Consider the following 22,913-nt stretch of genomic DNA (forward strand, 5'->3'; position numbering starts at 1 on the left):
TTCCTGAGAATAAAGTTGCAAATGACTTACAGTTTTGTTGTTTTAGTTAAGACTAGTCAGGAGGGCTATAGTAACATACAGTTTGGCCTTGATATTTCAACTTTCGGCGCCATTGAAAACAGCACCCGTTCAATATCCGTCAGTCGTTTTGTGCCTGGGTTTTGTGTCTTTGTTTATGCCATGGCAATCATGGATTAACAGGTAGGGACTGCTAAAACAACTTTGGAGGTTATGATTATACTAGTGTAACAGTATAGCTTCCGTTCCTCTCCTCGCCCTAACCTGGACTCGAACCAGTGACCCTCTGCACATATCAACCACAGTCACTCACGAAGCATCGTTACCCATCGCGCCACAAAAGCCGCTGCAAGGGGAACAACCACTTCTAGGTCTCAGAGCGAGTGATGTCACCGATTGAAACACTATTAGCGCGCACCACCACTAGCTAGCCATTTCACATCGGCCACACTAGCTAGCAATGCATACCAATATTGTGGATCATGAGTGAAGCCTTTAAAGTGATTTTTGGATGTGGGTCATGAACTGATCACATTTGAAACTCATGATCCACAATATTCTCTGTACTCTAAGGTCACTGATTGAATGGATAAAGAAATATCTTGCATGTCATACTTTCCCTTCCCTTTGGAACCCTCAAGCACTTTTATTTTCTCCAACAGGCCAGTCTCTCCATATCTTAATAATGTAATTGAAACGTTACTTACTACCAAAGACTAGGTCTATAGGACGTCTTTGGTTCTACAAGGTGACACCAAAGACTTATCATTCAACTTATCATTCAATTGCTTCACAAGGCTGATGGGACTCCAAAGCAAGCAGAGGATGTAATGTTGTTCTGCCACTATGTCTGAGGTGAGGATGATGGAGATGTGATAAAGAAGATGCATGGAGGACTTCCTGCTGTAATTTTTCCTGTATTTGTAGCCAATCAGGTCCACAGAAAACCTCAGGTGGTAGAGTAAAGCCCATCTACAATACATCATTTTAGTACTGATATGTTATGCTGACTGTAAATGTGTAAGCTACTCCTTATTATGTTTTACCATGATTAAACTATATGTATTTATCAGTCATTTGTTAAAATGTAAAGCTTATTTTGACAAATTATAGCTTTTGACAAATATAGACTGCTCCAGTCTGTGAAATTATTGTCAGTGTTGCTGTGTTTTGTTTGAAACGACTTTGATCATGAAATGGAAAGACTGACATCCGTGTTTGATCCTGAACCCACTCTTCCTCATCAGTGCTTTTCCTCTCGATCGGAATTCTCACATTATTGTGTAATAATTTGGCACATAGGACCCTGCTGTGGGTTTCTGGATTATGACAATTTACCTGTGTTTCATAGGTGCGGGTATAAGGAGCCGTTCTTCTTCCATGCCCATACTTGGAGCGAGCGGATGGGCGAGGTCACTCCCCAGAAACTACCTGCTGAAGCTCATTTCTCACTTAACCAACAACCAAGAAAGCACACGTTTGAAAAATAGACTTTTCTCCTCTACGCGTAAAGGGATTACTTTTTACTGTTGGTGGAACGACTATCCAAAATAAATGGGGGCATTTTGGTTCGTGGAGTTGGGCGTATTAATATTATTTCTCCAGGTAAGATTATTATTTTTTTCACTCTTAAAGTAACACGCAATGTAGGCACGCCATTTACCTGGGAATACGTTGGCTAGTATAGTTTGAACCAGTAACATTATATGGTTCCGCCTACAGGTCTTATTTAAAAACGTATTTATGATAAGTTTTCATGATTTGTCGGGTGTTTTTGTGTTCGCCAGCGTTGCGTTTTGTCGGTTATTTGCTTAATTACCAGGTTAACGCACCCGGATATGTTATTATTCGGAGCTTTTATTATACATATGCCACATTAATCACAATAGTAGTGAGTGGTCATTATGATAGTATAAATGCATTTCTATGGTAATCTGGTGAATATTTATTTCATGACCTTGTGCAGTTGATTTATAAATAATACAATTTACTTATTTCCTTTTGTAAGGCTTTCAAACCAGGGTCGTCGGAGTCAAAATGTCTACCAGGTTTCAATTCAGAAATATACATTTTCAAAGTGGAAAGAAATCACTTACAAAGTGGCCGGAGACTAGGAAAAGGTAAGAACTAACTAATGGTAGCTTCCTCGCTGTCAAACATTTTTGCCCGGTCATACGCTAACGCCGTGTTAAAAACAACTGGGAAATATCGGACTTCAATGCGTTCAAAGCAAGGGGGGGAAAACGAGCCCCGACTGTGAAATATCTATTTGAAATGTCTTCCGACTCAAAATTCCAATTCGGGCCTCTTTCAAGAGCTCCGACCTGAAGATCACTGGCGCCATGATTTGACCTCGTATTTTTCCGAGTCCCAGTTGTTTTGAACGCTGCATAAGACCTAAGAATTTTAAATGAGTGTCATCACTTCAGAATACATTTTAGTTTCATTCACACCAGAGAGTGTTCTGCTTTGAATATTTCAGTACACATTGATAAATGTGTATCCATGGTTCAATTTGTCAGAAGTGGTTAAATTGGAAGTATTGTGTTTAAAGATTTGTTCAGTTGCCCCAGAGAGCCTTGTGATTCCTAATCACAGCTGTTTATTGTACAGACAAACCACTGAGCACACATTGTTTTTAGGTTCTTTCAGGTTTTGCTATGATTGTGGGCCTTGTCTTTGGCTTCTCTATGAAATTACACTGTGATTCACAAAATAAATTTAGAGCAATTTGGTGAGTGAACTTGCTGACAACAATTGATTTTCGATTTGGTGTGTCCAATTATTGTCAGCTGTTTAACAGCACAACATAGAAATACAAGGCTGATTAGTTATCATACTCAAGTGTTGCTTTGTTTCTATGTAAAGAATTGACTCATGTGTCTGGGACCGCCAGTAACTCCCTTTGATAGCCTTTGTAACTGTTTGAGGTGCGGCTGGCAAGACGACCCTGTACATTACTTGGCAAATATGGCATGGAACTTTTCTCAGTCATAGTTTGTTTACAATAGCGTTGTGGTGTTTTCTGTCCCGCATTGGGGCTAATGGAGGGATTTGTCACACCTTTACTTTGCTAAGAAAGTAGTGTCACTTACAATTGTGTGACCAACTTAGTATGCTAGATTTGTATTGTTATGTCTTTTAATTATGCTTCAAACAAGTTGTGACTTAATTGAAGGCTGTTTTGTCATTGTAAGGAGGTTGACCAGACTGAGTGAGCTCATCGATGAGACATGCTAAATATCTGGTTGTTTAACTGGGCGTGTAGGCACAAGATCCGATCAGTAGAGTAAAACTGGTTAGACTTCCTGGAACAACCATTAGGCCGGCCTAGATTCCTCTGAGTGACTTCTGACATTGCTTGATTGTCATTCGCGTCAACTGACAGCATTTTACAAATGAATAATGCATATCAATAGGAAATGAGAAATGATGCCTCAATCAATCCCTTTTGTGTAGCAACCTATCGTTAAGTTCTTAATTGAAACATGCAACATTAGCAAGCCTATCATCTCATAGCAAAAAAGGCTATTATTGAACATGTAACTCCTGTAATGAAGCAGCCAATGTAAATTGTCATTTTCAAAAAATGACAATTGCAATTCGCAGGAAAAACTCATTCTAAACAGTGCACCTGATGCGAGCAATTCCATATGGGACCGAGATGATCATCTGTTAAATCTTTAGATTTCCCCTTTCTAAGTTTAACAACTAGTATGGGTTCACTAATATGACTAGGATTGTGCCTTTTGGATTCTCGACAAAGAAAGTTGATATGAAAACCAATAGAACAGGAGAGAAAGGCTGGTTTCAATGGCATATGAGGAAGTCTTTGTGAAATAATTGCCTCCACGTTTCTATGGTGGGACTTTGGCTAGGCTACTTTGAAACAAGCTAAGACATGGCTCATAATATGAAGAATGCTAAGATGGCTGATGTTTTACATGCTCCTGACCAATTGTGCTATTTTGAATCGTTTTTTTTTGCGTGTAACTTATTTTGAACATGATGTTGCTGCTACTGTCTCTTATGACCGAAAATAACTTCTGGACTTCAGAACAGGTATTACTCACCATGAACTGGAAGAAGCTTTTTCCTTTAATGAGTCCGAGAAGGATATACTGTTCTCTAGTGGGAACAGGCACAGGTAGGTAGCCCAGTGGTTAGTGTTGGGCCAGTAACCAAAATGTTGCTAGATCAAATCCCCAAGCTGACAAGGTAAAAATCTGTCGTTCTAACCCTGAACAAGGCAGTTAACCCATGGTTCCTATGCCGTCATTGTAAATAACAATGACTAACTGACTTACCTAGTTAAATATATTTTAAAAATCCCCGTCATTTGCGTGAAGAAGAGAGGGTGTGGATCGAGCTGCGTTCTGAGAATCCGCAGGCGAGTGTAAACTGCCATCTGTTCTACTGGCTAACATGCAATTATTGGAAAATAAAATTGAAGACCTATGATTATCCTACCATCGGGACATTAAGAACTGTAATATGTTATGTTTCACCGAGTCGTGGCTGAACGGCAACACGGATCATCTAGAGCTGGCGTGATTTTCCATGCACCGGCAGAACAGAGATGCTACGATGGTTGAGGGTGTGTGTCTTTTTGTCAATAACAGCTGGTGCACGATGTCTGATATTAAACAAGTCTGAGGTGGAGTACCTTAGTGTGGTATACAAGTTATATCTACCAAGAGTTCTCACCTATATTATTCGTAGCTGTCTACTTACCACCACAGACCGATGCTGGCACTAAGACTGCGCTCAACCAACTCTATAAGACCATAAGCAAACAAGAAAATACTCAGCCAGAAGCGGTGCTCCTAGTGGCCGGGGACTTTAATGCAAGCAAACTTAAATCATTTTTACCAGCATGTCACATGTGCAACCAGGGGGGAAAAAATCCTAGACCACCTTTACTCCACACACAGAGATGGATACCAAGCTCCCCCCCACCTTCCATTTGACAAATCTGACTATAGTTCTATCCTCCTGATTCCTGCTTAAAAGCAAAAACTAAAGCAGGAAGTACCAGTGACTTGCTAAATACGGAAGTGGTCAGGTGATGCGGATGCTACGCTACAGGACTGTTTTGCTAGCACAGACTGGAATATGTTCAGGGATTCATCCAATGGCATTGAGTACCTCAGTCATTGGCTTCATCAATAAGTGCATCGATGTCGTCCCCACGGTGACTGTACGTACATATCCCAACCAGAAGCCATGGATTACAGGCAACATCCGCATCAAGCTAAAGGCTAGAGCTGCAGCTTTCAAGGAGCAGGACACTAATCCGGATGCTTATAAGAAATCCCGCTATGCCCAGAGACGAACCATCAAACAAGGAAAGTGTCAATACAGGATTAAGATTGATTCCTACTACACCGGCTCTGACGCTCGTCGGATGTGGCAGGGCTTGAGAACTATTACGGACTACAAAGGGAAACCCAGACGCGAGCTGCCCAGTGACTCGAGCATACCAGACGAACTAAATGCCCTTTGTGCTCGCTTCGAGGTAAACAACACTGAAGCATGCACGAGAGCACCAGCTGTTCTGGATGACTAACGCTTTCGGTAGCCGAAGTGAGCAAGACCTTTGCAGGTCAACGTTCACAAAGCCGCGGGGCCAGACTGATTACCAGGACGTGTACTCAAAGCATGCGCGGACCAACTGTCAAGTGTCTTCACTGACATTTTCAACCTCTCCCTGACTGAGTCTGTAATACCTACATGTTTCAAGCAGACCACCATAGTCCCTGTGCCCAAGGAAGCGAAGGTAACCTGCCTAAATGATTATTGCCCGTAGCAGTCGTTAGCCATGAAGTGCTTTGAAAGGCTGGTCATGGCTCGCATCAACAGCATCTTCCCGGTTACCCTAGACCCACTCCAATTCGCATACCACTCCAACAGATGCAATCACACTCCACAGTCGCTTTCCCACCTGGACAAAAGGAACACCTATGTGAGAATGCTGTTCACTGACTACAGCTCAGCGTTCAACACCATAGTGCCCAGAAAGCTCATCACTAAGCTAAGGACCCTGGGACTAAACCTCTCCCTCTGCAACTGGATCCTGGACTTCCTGAATGGCCGCCCCCAGGTGATAAGAGTAGGCAACAACACATCTGCCATGCTGATCCTCAACACTGGGGCCCCTCAGGGGTGTGTACTTAGTCCACTCCACTCCAACACCATTAAGTTTGCTGATGACACAAGTGGTAGGCCTGATCACCGACAACGATGAGACAACCTATAGGGAGGTCAGTGAACTGCCTATGTGGTGCCAGGACAACAACCTCCCCCTCAATGTGAGCGAGACAAAGGAGCTGATCAGGAAAAGGCGGGCCGAACAGGCCCCCATCAACATCTACAGGGCTGTAGTGGAGCGGGTTGAAAGCTTCAAGTTCCCTGGTGTCCACATCACCAACAAACTATCATGGTCCAAACACACCAAGACAGTTGTGAGGAGGGCACGACAAAACCTTTCCCCCTCAGGAGACAGAGAAGATTTGGCATGGGTCCCCAGATCCTCAAAGATCTTCAGCTGCACCGTTGAGAGCATCCTGACTGGTTGCATCACCGCCTGGTATGACAACTGCTTGACCGTAAGGCGCTACAGAGGATAGTGCGTATGGCCCAGTACATCACTGCGTCCAAGCTTCCTGCCATCCAGGACCAGAGGAAAGCCCTAGAAATTATCAGACTCCAGTCACCTAACTCCTGGACTTTTCTCTGCTACCGCATGGCAAGTGGTACCGGAGCACCAAGTCTTGGACCAAAAGGCTCCTTAACAGCTTCTACCCCTAAGCCATTAGTCCAGTTGACATTTGATTTATTGTTTAGCAGTCTATTATATTGACCCCCCCCCAATCCATTTGTTTTGTGTACTGCTGCTACTCGCTCTTTTATATCTATGCATTGTCACTTCACCCCTACCTACATGTACAAATTACCTCAACTAACCTGTACCCCCGCACACTGACTCGGTACCGGTACCCCCTCTATATAGCCTCGTTATTGTGCTCATATTACAAAGTGGTGGGGATGTGTGGTAGCCTGCCTACCTTGCCTATGCACTCGAATGGCGACTGCATAGGCAATAGAAAGCTTGGATCCTGTTTTTAATCGTGTCCATCAAACAATGTTTTTTATTGCGCGATTGCGTTTAGAATTGTTGTGCAATGACTAGGCACATGTAGCATTCAGCTGTATTGCTGTCTGACAGGTGATATTTCCTCTCAAACTAGGATATATGCTGTGTGCGTGATCAATTTTATAGACTGTAGATGCATGCCAACTTATGAGAACACACCAGCGCCAATTTACGCTGAACAAAAATATAAACACAACATGGAACAATTTCAAATATTTTACTGAGTTAGAGTTCATATAACGAAGTCAGTCAATTGAAATAATTTCATTAGGCCCTAATGACTGGGAGTACAGATACTGTTATATAAAAAAATATATATACACTTTTAAGGTATTGATCAGACAACCAGTCAGACAAACCTTTTAGAATGTCTTATAAATCCAACATATACACTACCGTTCAAAAGTTTGGGGTCACTTAGAAATGTCCTTGTTTTTGAAAGGAAAGCACTTTCCTTTTTTTTGTCCATTAAAATAACATCAAATTGATCAGAAATACAGTGTAGATGTTGTAAATGACTATTGTAGCTGGAAACTTAAAAAAAAAAAAAAATTATCCATATTTTATGGGATATCTACGTAGGTGTACAGAGGCACATTATCAGCAACCATCAGTCCTGTGTTCCAATGGCACGTTGTGTTAGCTAATCCAAGTTGATCATTTTAAAAGGCTAATTGATCATTAGAAAACCATTCTGCAATTATGTTAGCACAGCTGAAAACTGTTCTGATTTAAAGAAGCAATTAAACTGGCCTTCTTTAGACTAGTTCAGTGTCTGGAGCATCAGCATTTGTGTGTACGATTACAGTCTCAAAATGACTAGAAACAAAGCACTTTCTTCTGAAGCTCGTTAGTCTATTCTTGTTCTGAGAAATGAAGACTATTACACGCAAGAAATGTCCAAGAAACTAAAGATCTCGTACAACGCTGTGTATTGCTCCCTTCACAGAACAGCGCAAACTGGCTCTAACCAGAATAAAAAGAGTGGGAGGCCCCGGTACACAACTGAGCAAGAGGACAAGTACATTAGTGTCTAGTTTGAGAAACAGACACCTCACAAGTCCTCACCTGGCAGCTTCATTAAATAGTACCCGCAAAACACCAGTCTCAATCTCAACAGTGAAGAGGCAACTCTGGGATGCTGGCCTAGATTGTGCTTAATTTGCACATCTCCCCTCCGAGAATTCACGAACGGGCATTCGACTGTAAAGCTACTCCAGTACTTTTCTCAGTGTAGTCTATTTTTCTCTGGGGGAAAAATGCAAGATTGACTTCAAGCAAAACAGTAGGAAATGTAGCATTCGAAATATGATGGCCATGCATTGTTTTTGCCAAAAAGTTCACTAAGCTCATTTACTTATATGGCTGCTAGCCAAATAGCGTTGCACTTTGTCATCTGAAAATAAAGCCATTCTTTGCCAAATGTGACGCTGTGTTTTGTGTGAATGAAAACCATAGTTACACGTCCCCGATCACTCCATTGAAGCCAAAAAACACGACTTCCAATATAAAACGCAGGTGACGTGGTTTAAAATGCAGATTTCTGAACTCTAAATGGACCCCTGACGCGACTATAGGCTATTGAATATTTGAAAAAGTCGCAAAAAAGCTTACCTCAGGCTGCACATGCTGTTCTCTCTATCATATTTTCACCCTTCAGACTATTCTCAATTTAATCTTGTCTGTACTATGTCAAATTTGTTTTGATTTTATAATGGTTCATTATCAAATTGGCAGGGGGGAAATTACATGGTTTCCATATGCACTTGAATAGCGACTGGAGGCCACTTTCTTGCAGTTTGTTTTTCACTCCAGCCAGGTAGTCTACTCCGGTTTAACATGCAGCTGGTGGCCACACCAGATATTGACTGTTGCTTTTGATTTTTGAACCCCCCCTTTGTTCAGGGACACATTCTATTTCTGTTACACACATGTCTGTGGAACTTGTTCAATTTGTCTGTTGTTGAATCTTAATGTTCATAAATATTTACACATGTTAAGTGTGCTGACAATAAACGCAGTTCACAGTGAGTGGATGTTTCTTTTTTTGCTGAGTTTATATGGGCTGCATGATCAGGGGTCTCAATTCAGAATTATGCATTTTTCACCATTTTTTTTTTATCTTGCTGTGTTTTGTAAATGCAGATAGAAAATTCTTGTTGTAATTTCTGCTCAGCATCAGACCACTCCAATGAGTTCACAAACGGTTATTTGACTGTGTAGCTACTTTTCTCCAGTTCTTTTCTCAGTGTAGCCTACTTTATCTTAAATGCAAGATTAACTTCAAGCAAAACATTAAACGTAGCCGGCTACATTCAATGATAAATATCTTATATATGATGGCCATGCATCGTCCTTGCTTTTTAATTGTAAGCTCATTTACTTATATGGCTGTTAGCCAAATAGCATTGCACTTCTGTTCTCATCTGATCAAAATGAAGCTATATTCTGTCGGGTGACACTGTTTTGTGTGAATGAAAACTATAGTTGCACGCCCCTGATCACTCTATTGTAGCAAAAACACAGACTTTCAATAAAATGCAGGTGACATGGTTTGAAATGCATTTCACATGGGATTGCATATAGAAATGTCTGGGTTTATAAGAACAATAGTTTCACTCTGCAGCAGTCACTGTTTGAGGAGCATGCATCCTTTTGCTGTGCGACAGGTGATATTCTGCCCAAACTCTATGCCATGGGCTCTCCAACCCAGCTCCTGCAGCTACCCAGTGCTTAATTTGGGAAACAAAGTGAAATCTGTTTGGGAACATCGACAGTAACATGTTTTCACAAAACATATATCATTAAACTGTTGACAGGGGAGGAGATGGAAATGCACGGTGGTGAGATTCTGTAGCTAAAGTTTGTCAGCCTATTAATTATGAAAATGCCCTGTTACAAGGCTATTCATCACCTAAGCCTATACATTCTCTCCTTGAGTCATGGATAGAACATTTGGAGTGTAGCATAATGGAACAGTCCATCCAGTTTGCATAATAATACAGTCCACACTCAAAGGCAATTACTAGAATTTGTTTAATTGGAGTATAGCCTAGCTAGACTAATTGTGTCCACAAGACATTTTCAGTTTATATGGTCAGTAGGCTATACCTAGGGCTGTTGTGGTTACGGTATTACTGCCACACCGGCAGTAATGAGGCATGACCGCAGTCATATACCACCTGACCGTTGAGTCACGGCAATCTCCATTTATTCCCCTCCTGTTCACCATGATTGCGTGGCCAACCACATCAAGTTTGCAGATGACACAAGTGTTAGGCCTGATTTACCACCAACAACGATGAGACAGCCAGTTGTAAAACAAATGTTTTTGTTAGGTGGCCTGATTTTTTTCTTTATTTGTTGTTCTGGACTTCAGCTTTACCACCTACATCTTTCTTTAATTTGTTCAAATCTTTGACGGCCACCATCTTGCCTAAAGAGTGGTAGTCGCTGTACCTCTACCTACCTGATTCTCTAGTACCTAACTATCAATAGAATGAGCAGAAAGCAGAAGTGGGTACTGTGACATACATCCAGTTCAGTTTTACTTCTGAACCACACTTCCATATCTTTTTTTATTTTTTTATTTTACCGTTATTTTACCAGGTAAGTTGACTGAGAACACGTTCTCATTTGCAGCAACGACCTGGGGAATAGTTACAGGGGAGAGGAGGGGGATGAATGAGCCAATTGTAAACTTTCTCAACCACACATTTCTTGTTTTGTGTCATTGCACAATTTCTGCATAACATTTAGCCAGTTCATTAGGCTGGAAAGAGGTGTATTGATTTGGGGTTTCTAAATCATACTCAATCAACTTTTGTAAGCTAATAGGAGCATAATGAGACATTCAGACCTCTTTGTATAGCTAGGCCTATGCCTCAGGATGTTTCTAGTAGTCATGTGAAACCAGATGTTGCTGCCTGCCTGTCCTTGAGTCTCAACCCAGGGCTGGGCAAGTCAACCCTACTCTCTGTCCACACAGGATGATTCTAGTAGACTACTTGTATACCATGACAGCTTAATCTCTACCTGGTATATTGTTCTAAGTTGCACAGTACTAGTTATACATGTCATGTTAATAATTACATGAGGATATGGGTCAATTTACTCCTTTGCAAGACTGACATGTTGTGGGTTTTTACATTGTGCAAATAATAAGCCCTGCATAATGTCTTTGCAGCAGATCAGAACTGCGATCATGAGGCGACTAGGCCTAGGTTTCTTTTAGGCCATTTTGCTGCTTTGTTACTATGACCAGTATTCCATTTATACATTTTCTGAGAGTCTGTGGTGGCTCTTTGTCAGTTCATCAAGAACCCACTGATGTTATAAATTTGAGATTGTGATGGTGCTTTAAATCTATTCCTGTTACTGAAGTGCTTCCAATGGTTTCTTTTTAAGCCCACATATTACTTTTAAAATATCCTCTGACCACCTTTCTCTTTGACCTTGCAGTGGTTTTTGATGACTGCACCAGCCGTACCAGCTTTCTCTTTCACTCCGAGGATTCACGCTTCAAAGTAGATGGCGACGGGACGCTGAAACTGAAGAGGGGGCTGACTCTGCATAATGGACATAAGGAGTTCTATGTCTCTACCCAGTCCAAGGGCAAGAAGATCACAGTTCCAGTCAGAGTGCTGCATGAGGCAGGACATGGCCACCACCACAATCACCATGAGGTGACCACCCAGCCCAAGGTATATGACTGGTTAAATTAATGAGACTATGGTGTCCTCTAGTGGATAGATGGGCAACTGCGTCTCGAAGTGTTTCAATGACATGTATAGCTGGAAATATTCTGTAATTGAAACAGATTTCTTTTCCCAGGTCAATTGAAGTTTGATGGCAGTTTCTGTAAAATGCTCTATGTATTTGGGTGCTTGTAAAACCATGGACTTCATATTTCATGGTTTTTGTTTCAATTCCACAGCCAGGAGCAAGTCTGTCTCTACCTGTTCTGAACTTCCCCAAGTCTTCAGGAGGTCTGAAAAGAAGGAAAAGGGACTGGGTCATTCCTCCCATCAACTTCCCAGAGAATGACCGAGGTCCGTTCCCCAAGAATATGGTGCAGGTAAGTGTCTTGTAGGTTAAGGATTGTTTTTCCATGACTTTAATATCAGTGTTGGACATTTCGTCAGTGATGTGAATTCTATTATCCTTGTAAACCAGATCAGGTCCAACAATGATAAAGAGGTGAAGATCCAGTACAGCATCACTGGCGCTGGGGCAGACCTACCTCCTGTGGGACTCTTCACTGTGGACAAAAACTCTGGAACTCTCTATGTGACCCAGCCTTTGGACAGGGAGAAAAAAGACCAATACGTTGTACGGTTTGCGTATCCTAATTTTCTTCCCTTGACTTAATTGAAAACTGATTTATATGTAGTTTTAAACTAATGTTTGTCGTTACTTTTCTCTCTAGCTCCTAGCCCATGCTGTTGCAGTGGGTGCAGGTACAGCTGAGGATCCCATGGAGATCATTGTGAAAGTCATTGATATGAATGACAACAAACCTGTATTTACCCAAGATCCGTTTACGGGAACAGTCCCTGAGGCATCAAAACCAGGTATGTTGTTCACACACACTCAGTATTTACGATGCTTAACAATGTTTTTTAAGGAAAATTATGCTAGGACGATTCAGAAGAAAAAAAATCTCACTCTGTTCAGGTGACGAGGTCATGCAGATAACGGCCACTGATGCTGATGAGGAGGGCACTGACAATTCTGATGTCAGATACACCATTATCCGTCAGGAGCCTCCACTACCAAGCCCCAACATGTTTGTCATCAACCCTGTGACTGGAGGGATTCGGGTTAACGCACCTGGGTTGGACAGAGAGGTTGTTCTCTTTTCAAATCAATAGTCTTGTCGATCATTTATTCATTGTGTACATTCTACATGCATTACATTTGTGGTTCTGATTTAATTTACAAAATTTGTTTCAGAAATTTACCAAATATACTTTGGAAATCCAAGCTGCCGATATGATGGGAAATGGCCTTACCAGCTTTGGCAAAGCCATCATTACAGTAACGGACAGCAATGACAACGCGCCACAGTTTGTGACGCCTTCGGTAAGCACATTTCTGAAGGCAAAATTTAAAATTGCAGCCGTACAACCGTTTTAACACAATGGAATTACCCTTTGTTGCTTTATAATCATGCTTCTCTCCTTTGCAGTACACCGTGTCAGTCCCAGAGAATAAAGTGGATGCCTTGGTGGTGAAAATGCCAGTGACTGATGGAGATGAGCCTCACTCCTCTGCCTGGGCCACCACCTACAAGATAGTTGACGGGGACCCTCAAGGCCTTTTCAGTGTGAGCACAGGCCCTAGCAAGCTGGAGGGCATCATTATGACAGCTAAGGTATGTTGAAATCCTCTCCTATAGATATATTTGAGCTGCTACACTGGAGGTGTAGCGAAAGCGGCCTGTCAATGTAGCTTTTTAGCTGCTACTCTGGAATGGTATCCTGGAGGAAGCAATTTGCACTCCCCTTCATATTTATTTTGACAGTGAAGCGAACTTTTAATTTGACTCTAAGGTTTTTGTAAATTAGAGATCCAATGTTTCATATGAGCCGACAGTACACAATATCACATTTTTATTTGACGTCGCGCCCAGATGCTCACGACTTTTGGCGGCAGTAAGAAAGCCATCGCCATCTGCGCCCGTTCGACTTGGCCTAGATTCACCTTTTTATTACTTCTTAAACAACGTTTTTGGGCTTCTCGTACACTTACAATGTTTTGATTTTTCCTTGAACAGTCACTAAGATTATATTTAGTTGTGAACTTTACAAAATAACAATTTTGGATGCAGCAGTTGTTAGCTAGAATACTTACGCTCTATGATAGGCTGTAGCAAAAGCTAGCCAAAGAGCCATTTTACTGGTTGAAGTGTTAAGTATAATGCCGTTGATTTGCAATGACACAAACATTATATTAAACAGGGCATTCATATGAGTCTTAAAATCCAATTTATTATCTATAAGTACTGTGAAATGCACTCATAAGGAGCATGTAAATATATGCTTTTTTTGCTGGAGTTCTATAAGGCCACCAACTTTCTTTGTATATTGCCCTCGTGCAGCAAACACAGGAAGAGGTCTATAGAAATGCATGGCAAATCATATATTGTCTCTTTTTTTATTGTAAATAAGAATATAATGTTTCTAAGCCCTTCTACATTTGTGTGTATGCTACCATTTTATTATGGATAATCATGAATGACTTGAATCACGATGAGTGAGAGTTCAAGGGATGAATTGCATACCCCCAAAAAAAAAATTTGGGAATGGTGAGAGGTTAGCATGTTTTGGGGGTATGAACTTTTTGCCTCCAACTTTCTCACTAATCATTATTCACGATTCATTCAGGATTATCCGTAATCATGGTAGCATCCACCTAATGTAAAGTTGTTCAGAAACATATTCTTAATTACAGTAAGTGATTCTTATTTACCATTAATTTCTATTGGGCACAACAAACTGAAAATGCATCCAAGTTTGTAGTTGCAAGCTTGACTTGGTCATGGTGTGTGAGGAATATGGAACCAAATACTCAACTTTGACTACTTTAATACTCTGTGAATTTGTAGAAATACCTATGACTAAGGGGGGGACAAGATGCATAAAGTGCTTTTATTTATAAATGGATATTTATGAAAATACCCTCAATAAAAAGTTACGTTTTGTACTGTTGCTTCATATGAAACATCTGATATAAAATCCTGGAGTAAGGAGCCAAATTAAACGTTTTGGCTACGCTGTCCAAGTAAATGTGTAGGGGGGAGTATGCTTGTAGATATAAACACCATTATCCTGATTCTATAAAGTGTGAAGGATTCCTATGCTGATGGGCTTTTCTGTTCTTTCAACACAGCCACTTGACTTTGAGAAGAACAACAAGTACACTCTGCTGGTCACTGTGCAGAATGAAGTCCCATTTGCAATCAGCCTGCCCACCTCCACTGCTACTGTTGTAGTGAATGTGGAGGATGTGAATGAAGCTCCAGTCTTCACCCCAGTGGAGAAGATTATCAGGAAACCTGAGGACCTCCCTGTTAACAGTGACCTGGTTCTGTACACAGCCACAGACCCAGACACTGCAAGGAGTCAGAAAGTCACGTAAGATTAGAACTACATTTACAATTATGTTTTGTAAGATTTGAAGAGGGGGACATTTCTTTTCAAGTGATGACTGTACAGGTTGTAAGCAATGCTCTTTTTTTTAAACTTTTTTTTTTACATTTACTACACAGATACAAGATACGCAATGATCCTGCTGGATGGCTAAGTATTAACAAAGACACTGGGCTGATCAAAGTCAAGAGCCTCATGGACAGAGAATCCACTTTTGTCCAAGACAACAAATACTCTGTTATTGTTCTGGGCATTGACAACGGTATTTAAATGTTCCCTTTTTCTAATGTTAATATTAAAAAAATTGTAAAAGACCACACCCTAAACTTGACCCTTTGAGTGACAGTGCTCTAATTTGGATATGCAGATGAAATCCCGGCAACTGGCACTGGCACCCTTATCATAGAGCTGGATGATGTGAATGATAATGCTCCAACCATCGACGAGAGTGTGATCACGGTCTGCAACAAGGAGTCCTCCCCACAGCTGCTGTCAGTCACTGATAAAGACAGCGCGGGCTTTGCTGCTCCATACACCGTACAGCTTCAGGGGTCGTCCAAATCTAACTGGACTGCCAGAATGAACGACACAAGTATGCATTGATTTTTCCCAGAACTACAGTACTATTCCCCGTTTTAAAACAATTGTGTTAAATGTTACCCGTTTCATTTCAGAGACTGGCATTATCCTGACTCTGAAGACTATGTTGGACAGTGGAGATTACACGGTTGTCCTGAGAGTGTCTGACAACCAAGGCCTATACCATGACAGCACCGTCCAGGCCTCCGTGTGTGACTGCAAAGGAGCGGATGTCCAGTGCAGCAATAAAACTACAGCAGGCTTCGGCATCCCTAGCATTCTGGGAATTCTAGGAGCAGTGTTACTACTCCTATGTAAGTTGTTCATTTGTTTAACCCGGCACTAAAGTGTTTAGTCAGTGCTGTCCTCGAAGCGTACGTATGTAATTGTTAATACACAGTGAAGTGCTAGTGTGTTAAGGCCCTGTGTTTATGTTGTGCTCCAGTGTTGTCTCTTCTGCTGCTCATGTTCCTGAGGAAGAGAGGTGGTGAGAAGAAGGAGCCTCTGCTGCAGGAGGACGATGTCAGGGACAACATCTACTACTATGACGAGGAGGGAGGTGGCGAGGATGACCAGGTGAGGGGAGCGCTCACCAGACTAGCTCAGAACAAGCCTACTAGGCTAGGGTTCCCCAAATGTCTCATTGTTTTTCGACAGAACAAACAGAACATACTGTCAGCTTGACACGTGTATGGCCCTGGATAAGCTCTCACAATATTAGTATTTATTAAATGCAGTCATATAGGCCACTAAGTTACTTATTCAATTAGAAGTTGCATTTCCCCTCTGACACAATCTTGTGAATGTCGGGTTTGATGGATTAATGTGATTTTGATGTGCAGGCAGTCCTCGATTGACTTTGTGAAAAGCCGGTTCTTGTCGTGAGTATATTGCGTTCATAGAGGAAAATGAGGACTCTCTGGTTTAAGTCGTTCTAAACATTGTTAGCAGAAAAAAATGCAAGTTTCTTTATTGTGCTGTATTCCTCTGAGCGTGCCATCTAAAATGCACACAGGGACTCGGCACTCCTGAGCGCATCTCTTATTTGGCTCGATGTCTGGAATTCAATCAGCTCAGTTTGTTTTGTGGCCTCATCCAGCGAGGGTATCTTTTTTTTAGCAAGGGAGGAGAATTCTCCACCTGGGCTGACAGAGGATTACGTACAAACGCAATGATATCCTTTGGCATGCTGTAGTCTTCAAATCTGGTGGATAAGTTGTCTCTCAGCTGCTTGGTGAAAATCTTCCATCACCTCTGACAATGCTGCGGCCTGGTCCCTCTGCCTGTCGTGTCTTCAGTGTGCTGAAGTGCAGTAGCCTTCCAGATGACAAGTCCAAATCGAACAACTCAGGCTTCCCTAGTAAAGAACTCAAATTTCTCCATGTCCACGACTGTTTCCCACAGATATAACCCAATTTTAAGTTACAGAATATGTCCGCAAAAAGCTGCTTGCAGTTAACAATTCAATGTTTCTGCGTCTGGCTTCTATGGGGCGGAAGGGCACTGAAAGTTTTATGCTTATATTCATAATTACGTCTGAGATTTAATTATTTGCAAATAGCGATATTTTCATTGCAAATAAGACACACTGGCTTGGCATTGGGAAAAGAGAGAGAGATGAACGCATCTCTCTGTACATTCTTATCAACTTCGATTTTCATTAGCCGCCACCTTGATACTTTGAGAGCGACCTTTTTATCTTGCTATCAAGTAAATTGTTCTGAACAAATGTTAATGTTAAAAGTAGTGTAGGCTACGTAGACCTGTTTACCAATTAACGCACAGAAATGGACTAATTGAATAGAATGATTTTATGAGCTTAATCAGATCAATTATTGTCACTGAGTGATTGTCACACACGTACTAATCATGTGTTAAATTTGTTGTGTAGGCCAATTAATTGTGCTAATATATTTACTATGTTCTGGCCCGCCGACTGTTGACTCAGAAAAAAATTGTCCCGAGACCAAACCTGGTTGACGAACCCTGGACTAGGCTTTCCCAAGGGTCAATTTTTTTGGGGGGTTGTGATGTACATGTTATTGCAAACCATTGCATCTGTTACTCAATGTTTTTATGTTTCTATGTTTTCTGGTCTTGTAATATAATACATGTCTGTACATCTTTCCACCTTCAGGATTTCGACTTGAGCGTTCTGCACAAAGGTCTGGATAACCGTCCTGATGTTTTCCGGAATGACATCGCTCCAACCATGGCCCGGCCAGAGTATCGCCCACGACCCGCCAACCCAGCTGACATAGGCAACTTCATTGATGATGTGAGTAGTCTTGAACTGATTTATACTTTGAGTAGAATGCACAGTTAAGGTCATATCTAGGTCATCTGGAGATTATTTGTCATGGAAATAACTGGATTTGACATGGATAATGTCAGTTTGCATGTTTAGAATTTGTGCTGTATAGTCACCAAGGTGGTAAAATGTAATCTTTCTGTTGACCAGAACCTGAAGGCAGCTGACAACGACCCCACTGCTCCTCCCTACGACTCCCTCCTGGTGTTTGACTATGAAGGAGGTGGCTCCGAGGCCGGTTCCCTCAGTTCCCTCAACTCCTCCAACTCAGGAGACGACCAGGACTACGATCTCCTTCAACAGTGGGGCCCGCGCTTCAAGAAGCTGTCTGACATGTACGGAGGAGGAGAGGATTGAGGAGTCAGTCAGCCACTAAACCTTTTTGCTTGGAAACTGTCCGGTTCTCCACACTTGGGTCTGTAGACTGAAGACATTTTCTTTATTTCCCCTTTTTATGTGTTTCGGGCACATCTACAGTTTGGCAATTTGATTTGTGCAGACATGGGATCATTTTAGAAAAAATGTGTTCAATGCTCGTCTTCAGCATGGGGAGGGTGGCACACTCTTGGCTCTGCACTAGCAGGATGTTGACATGGATTTTACACAGTTCAGCAGTTCTTTCTAATGGACTCTTAACAACCCCAGATTGTACTTGAATTTAATATGCTTCGTTTGCTGTTTTTTGCTTCTATGTTGGCGTCGTATCAAATTTCTTTTTTTAAATTGATATATATAGAAGACTATCCTTTGGCATGAAATTGAAGTTCCTGAAAGCCAAATCAGCCTTACGATTGTTTTGTTAGCTGAGATTAATTATCAAGCTCAATAAATGCTTTTAAAAATGTTTGATAAACAACTAAGTTTGGGTTGTTTTATTCCTTTTCATTTTATTCATTAATCACTAAGTATATATTTTTTTTTTTCTGAAGAAGCTCACAGTTCTGCTTTTTATTACAGTTCTGCTTTTTTTATTAAAGATATCCCTTTGGTACAATGATGGATGTTAATATTTGTATTAAATTGTAATTTATGTCTTTATTTTGAGCTAAATTATTCAAATTCACAGCTGAGACACTAGATGGCGATGATTGAATAAAACAGGTCTTGGTCAATGAATGATGGCATTTCCTTGTCCCACAGAACAGTTTGTACAAGTTATATTTAAGTAATAAGGCCGGAGGGGGTGTGGTGTATATGGCCAACATATCTCGGCTAAGGGCTGTTCTTAAGCACGATGCAACACTGAGTGCCTGGACAGAGTCCTTAGCCGGGGTTTATTGGCCATATACCACAAAACCCTGAGATGCCTTACTGCTATTATAAACTGGTTACCAATGTAATTTAGAGCAATAAAAATGTATATTTTGTCATAGCTGTGTCATATCAGTCCGTATACCATGGGTATCAGCCAATCAGCAGGACTCGAACCATTTATAGGCTACCTTAGACATTTAGACTCATGCATGTGATTTTAAGGCACAATGTGCAATTTTAAACATTTGTTTTGTCTTAGCCTTCAGGTGTAGGTGGTTAAGGTCATTGTATTTTTATTATTTTCCAGTCATCTGTTCAAGCAAGTGAATACTTGCACACATCATAAATAAGTTAAGGTTGCTTTTAGTTGGCTACCCCACTGACCTCCCCTCCTTGAACGCTAGTTTGGCTGCCTCAATAGGATGCACTTCATGGAATGGAAAATTACTGGTCCAGGAATGTGCTTTGTTTCCAAAGCTTTCAAATGAGACATGGAAAGAAACAGAATAATAGACAAGGAACTTCTCACGTAACACTTCAAGTCTGTCTTTCTATACAAGTAAGCATAGGATACAAAAAACTTGCATTCATTCAAATAAACACCGTCATTTGGCCTAATCATAGGTCTGGACTATGAGCACATGTTTTATGAAGGTGTAGGAAGTTTTTGTAGGCTAGTTCAACCAACAACAAAAAACATTTATTTGGCCATTTTTGCTATACCATGTGATAGTGAGAAAGTTTGTAGAATAAAGAAAAACGAGTATAGAAAAAATAAATACCGGTTAGGCAATATTTTTTGACTAATTATAAAGCCGATTCAGATCGCCTGTCTACGGGCTTGCAGACTACTGTGTTGCGATGCACCTGTTTTGTTGGGGTATGCTGATCGACGCAGAGGTGCCGCCCCCATGCACTTGTCCTTTCATTCTAATTGGTCCGACAGGGTGTGTATGCTAATTCTCAGCGACCGCTGCACCTGACTCTCCACTCCACGGAAGAATGCAAGGCAAAAGACAGCCTCCAAGTAACAGCTATTTATTCAACAGGTCATCCTACTCAACGAGCACTCACTTGTTACATTATTGCGGCGCTGCAGACTCATCAATAACAGAGCTAGCTATATGATAAAGATGCCAAGGTCTTTTCTGGTGAAGAAACATCTCACTAATAAGAAGCCAAACTATGGAATTCTGGATTCAAAAGTAGACGGTACTTATAAAATCTACTTAAATTATACATTTCTATCGTTGTGTTGTATATTCTCATCTAGTTCTATAAAAAAAAATACCGATGTGAATACCTTTGCTATTTTGTCTGTTGGCTATATCTTGCATTATTTAAATAAAAAAATATGAATTTATCGTTATTTATTTTTATTCCATTCATAGCCCATTTTAAAAAGGAATTGTATTTTTGCTTTGAGTAATTGAACACACTAGGCCTATAACTCAATATGTTTTCAGCATAGTCTAAAATTATGTTCGTTATAAGAAAGTAAATAATGATGGATTGAACTGATACCTTGGAATAGAATACAACAAATGCGGTTTTGGAGTTTAGCAGGTGCAAAATCTGTCACACAAAAGAAGAGATTAATAGTCCCTTCTTCTGGGATCTGAAGGGTCCTATTAAGCGCGTTCAAGAGGCTAATGTAGTGTCCTTCGAGGCTCCTTTTACCCCCGAAATGTGCCTTAGGTCTGTGTTTTTGTTCCAATTCACCCCTTAAAGCGAGCTAGCCTCCCACCCTCCTGTATTGAACTGTCAAGATTACCATTATAGAAGTGGAAAAGAAAACGTATGTGACTGAAATCAGATTCGTTTTTTTGTAAGGAAAATAGAATAGTGCCAGTTGGCTATGCTATGGGAATGCATTGGAACTTTGGATGTTATGCAAATCCATATGCACAATAGAGTCCCGCAGTACTTTGAGACTGCTCCTAATATTGTAAATTAATGTCAAATGTTTAACTATACGTTTTAACATATTACTAAATGATACCTAATTATTCTCATAGAGCATGATTAAAACATTTGAGTGTACTTGTAAAACAGTTTTAACATAAAATTGTGTTTGTCATTACAGCTCTCCACACCAGCCTGGTCCAGCTTGAGGTACCCTGTTACATCCCCAGCACTCCTCAGCCCCTGGAGGGTTGGCTGCCAGGGCCAAGTCTCATCCCCACACCAGCCTCCATGCACTCTCCCAAGGTAGACAGGCTGCCTTCAAGGGACACCAGCTTGTCCCTGCATAGCTCAACACAGGAAATCACCTACCCCCTGTCAGTGTCTCACAACAATCCGCTAAGAGACTCACAGTCCGGACTTAAGTCCCTGGGAACCATGGAACCCCAGACCTTCCTGCTCTCACAAGACTTCAGACACCTGGAGGAGAGGGGCAGCATGCCCAATCCCCTCCTGGGCCTTGTCCACTCTGGTGTTAGTCAGGAGCGCTTTGAATGCTTTGACTGCCACAAAGCCTACTTCACCTTCTCTGGGCTGGCCAAGCACAGGCAGTTGCACTGTGAGTGGCAGTGTCACAAGTACTTCTGCTGCAAGTACTGTGACAAGGAGTACGTGAGTCTGGGAGCGCTGAAGATGCACATCCGAACACACACACTGCCCTGCGTCTGCAAACTCTGTGGGAAGGCCTTCTCCAGGCCTTGGCTGCTCCAGGGACACATTCGCACACATACAGGTACGGACAGAGTAATGTACAGCCGTCAACACTTTTTACCTTTATTCACCTGCTTCATGAATTGAGCTTGACTTCACACCGTCTCGTATTCAGTTACCCACTAGGGCTCTGAGTTGATCAATTCCTTTTTTCAGGTGAGAAGCCCTTCTCCTGCCCACACTGCAGCCGGGCGTTTGCTGACCGCTCCAACCTCCGAGCACACCTACAGACACACTCTGACATCAAGAAATACCAGTGCAAGAGTTGCTCCAAAACCTTCTCCAGGATATCTCTGCTCTCCAAGCATGAAGAGGCTGGCTGCTCCCCACTGTCCTGATGCCGTTTACTGCCAGTGCTGCCCACTCTGTGTCTGTTGCCTACTTGCCTAGACTAGGTCTGGTTCTACTAACATCAGACTTCCCTCACAAAGCACTGGAGATAGACTGCTATTAATGACACGGAGCTCTGACTACTGTATGTTTTTGTTCTCTGACATTTCAAGCTCATGAAATAAGCACAATGGACTGTGTCCAAAGACTTTCTTATATCATATATTTGACATATGAAGTAGTTGCTTGACATCAAGAAAAAATGAGAAAAGTTGTTATCGCATGCTGCCAAAAATACTTGAAATTTAAAAGTGGTGAAGTTTTCGATTGTGTTATTGATGGTTACCTGTGCCTTTTGAATAAATGTATAGCTGGAGTATACAATTTTGTATGAACTTTGTTTGTTTAAAAACAATAAATACCTATTTTTGTACAA

General features: G+C 41.4%; 2 protein-coding genes across 3 annotated transcripts in view; both read left to right on the forward strand.

Moving 5' to 3' along the window:
• Positions 1 to 19,333, forward strand: part of LOC139575933 (B-cadherin-like) — a 75,138-nt gene extending 55,805 nt beyond the window's left edge. The window contains exons 1-16 of one of the 2 annotated variants that reach the window (XM_071401407.1): positions 1,436 to 1,623; positions 2,027 to 2,138; positions 11,636 to 11,877; positions 12,111 to 12,251; positions 12,350 to 12,505; positions 12,603 to 12,747; positions 12,851 to 13,023; positions 13,130 to 13,258; positions 13,365 to 13,550; positions 15,068 to 15,312; positions 15,447 to 15,589; positions 15,695 to 15,919; positions 16,002 to 16,220; positions 16,352 to 16,482; positions 18,044 to 18,184; positions 18,368 to 19,333. In XM_071401407.1, coding sequence (XP_071257508.1) covers positions 1,573 to 1,623; positions 2,027 to 2,138; positions 11,636 to 11,877; positions 12,111 to 12,251; positions 12,350 to 12,505; positions 12,603 to 12,747; positions 12,851 to 13,023; positions 13,130 to 13,258; positions 13,365 to 13,550; positions 15,068 to 15,312; positions 15,447 to 15,589; positions 15,695 to 15,919; positions 16,002 to 16,220; positions 16,352 to 16,482; positions 18,044 to 18,184; positions 18,368 to 18,574 — 2,646 coding nt within the window. In that variant the 5' untranslated portion in view covers positions 1,436 to 1,572 and the 3' untranslated portion in view covers positions 18,575 to 19,333. Of the gene's footprint in view, positions 1 to 1,435; positions 1,624 to 2,026; positions 2,139 to 11,635; positions 11,878 to 12,110; positions 12,252 to 12,349; positions 12,506 to 12,602; positions 12,748 to 12,850; positions 13,024 to 13,129; positions 13,259 to 13,364; positions 13,551 to 15,067; positions 15,313 to 15,446; positions 15,590 to 15,694; positions 15,920 to 16,001; positions 16,221 to 16,351; positions 16,483 to 18,043; positions 18,185 to 18,367 lie in introns of those variants that run through there. The other variant, XM_071401406.1, reaches the window with a different exon arrangement.
• Positions 19,334 to 19,586: 253 nt separating this feature from the next.
• LOC139575941 (zinc finger protein SNAI2-like) lies at positions 19,587 to 22,913 on the forward strand. Its single transcript, XM_071401426.1, has 3 exons — positions 19,587 to 20,683; positions 21,558 to 22,169; positions 22,304 to 22,913. Exons 1-3 carry the CDS (start codon positions 20,596 to 20,598, stop codon positions 22,483 to 22,485), a joined length of 882 nt encoding a protein of 293 aa, XP_071257527.1. The 5' UTR covers positions 19,587 to 20,595; the 3' UTR covers positions 22,486 to 22,913.

Source organism: Salvelinus alpinus, chromosome 5 (assembly GCF_045679555.1).
Source record: "Salvelinus alpinus chromosome 5, SLU_Salpinus.1, whole genome shotgun sequence".
NCBI classification, from domain to species: domain Eukaryota; kingdom Metazoa; phylum Chordata; class Actinopteri; order Salmoniformes; family Salmonidae; genus Salvelinus; species Salvelinus alpinus.

What these genes read in the sequence shown, in the direction of transcription:
- LOC139575941 (XM_071401426.1), top strand. Translation starts at nt 20,596, where the DNA reads ATGATAAAGATGCCAAGGTCTTTTCTGGTGAAGAAACATCTCACTAAT. An exon ending in TCTGGATTCAAAAGTAGACG is followed by an intron (nt 20,684 to 21,557) that starts GTACTTATAAAA and finishes TTGTCATTACAG; the next exon opens with CTCTCCACACCAGCCTGGTC. An exon ending in ACACATTCGCACACATACAG is followed by an intron (nt 22,170 to 22,303) that starts GTACGGACAGAG and finishes TCCTTTTTTCAG; the next exon opens with GTGAGAAGCCCTTCTCCTGC.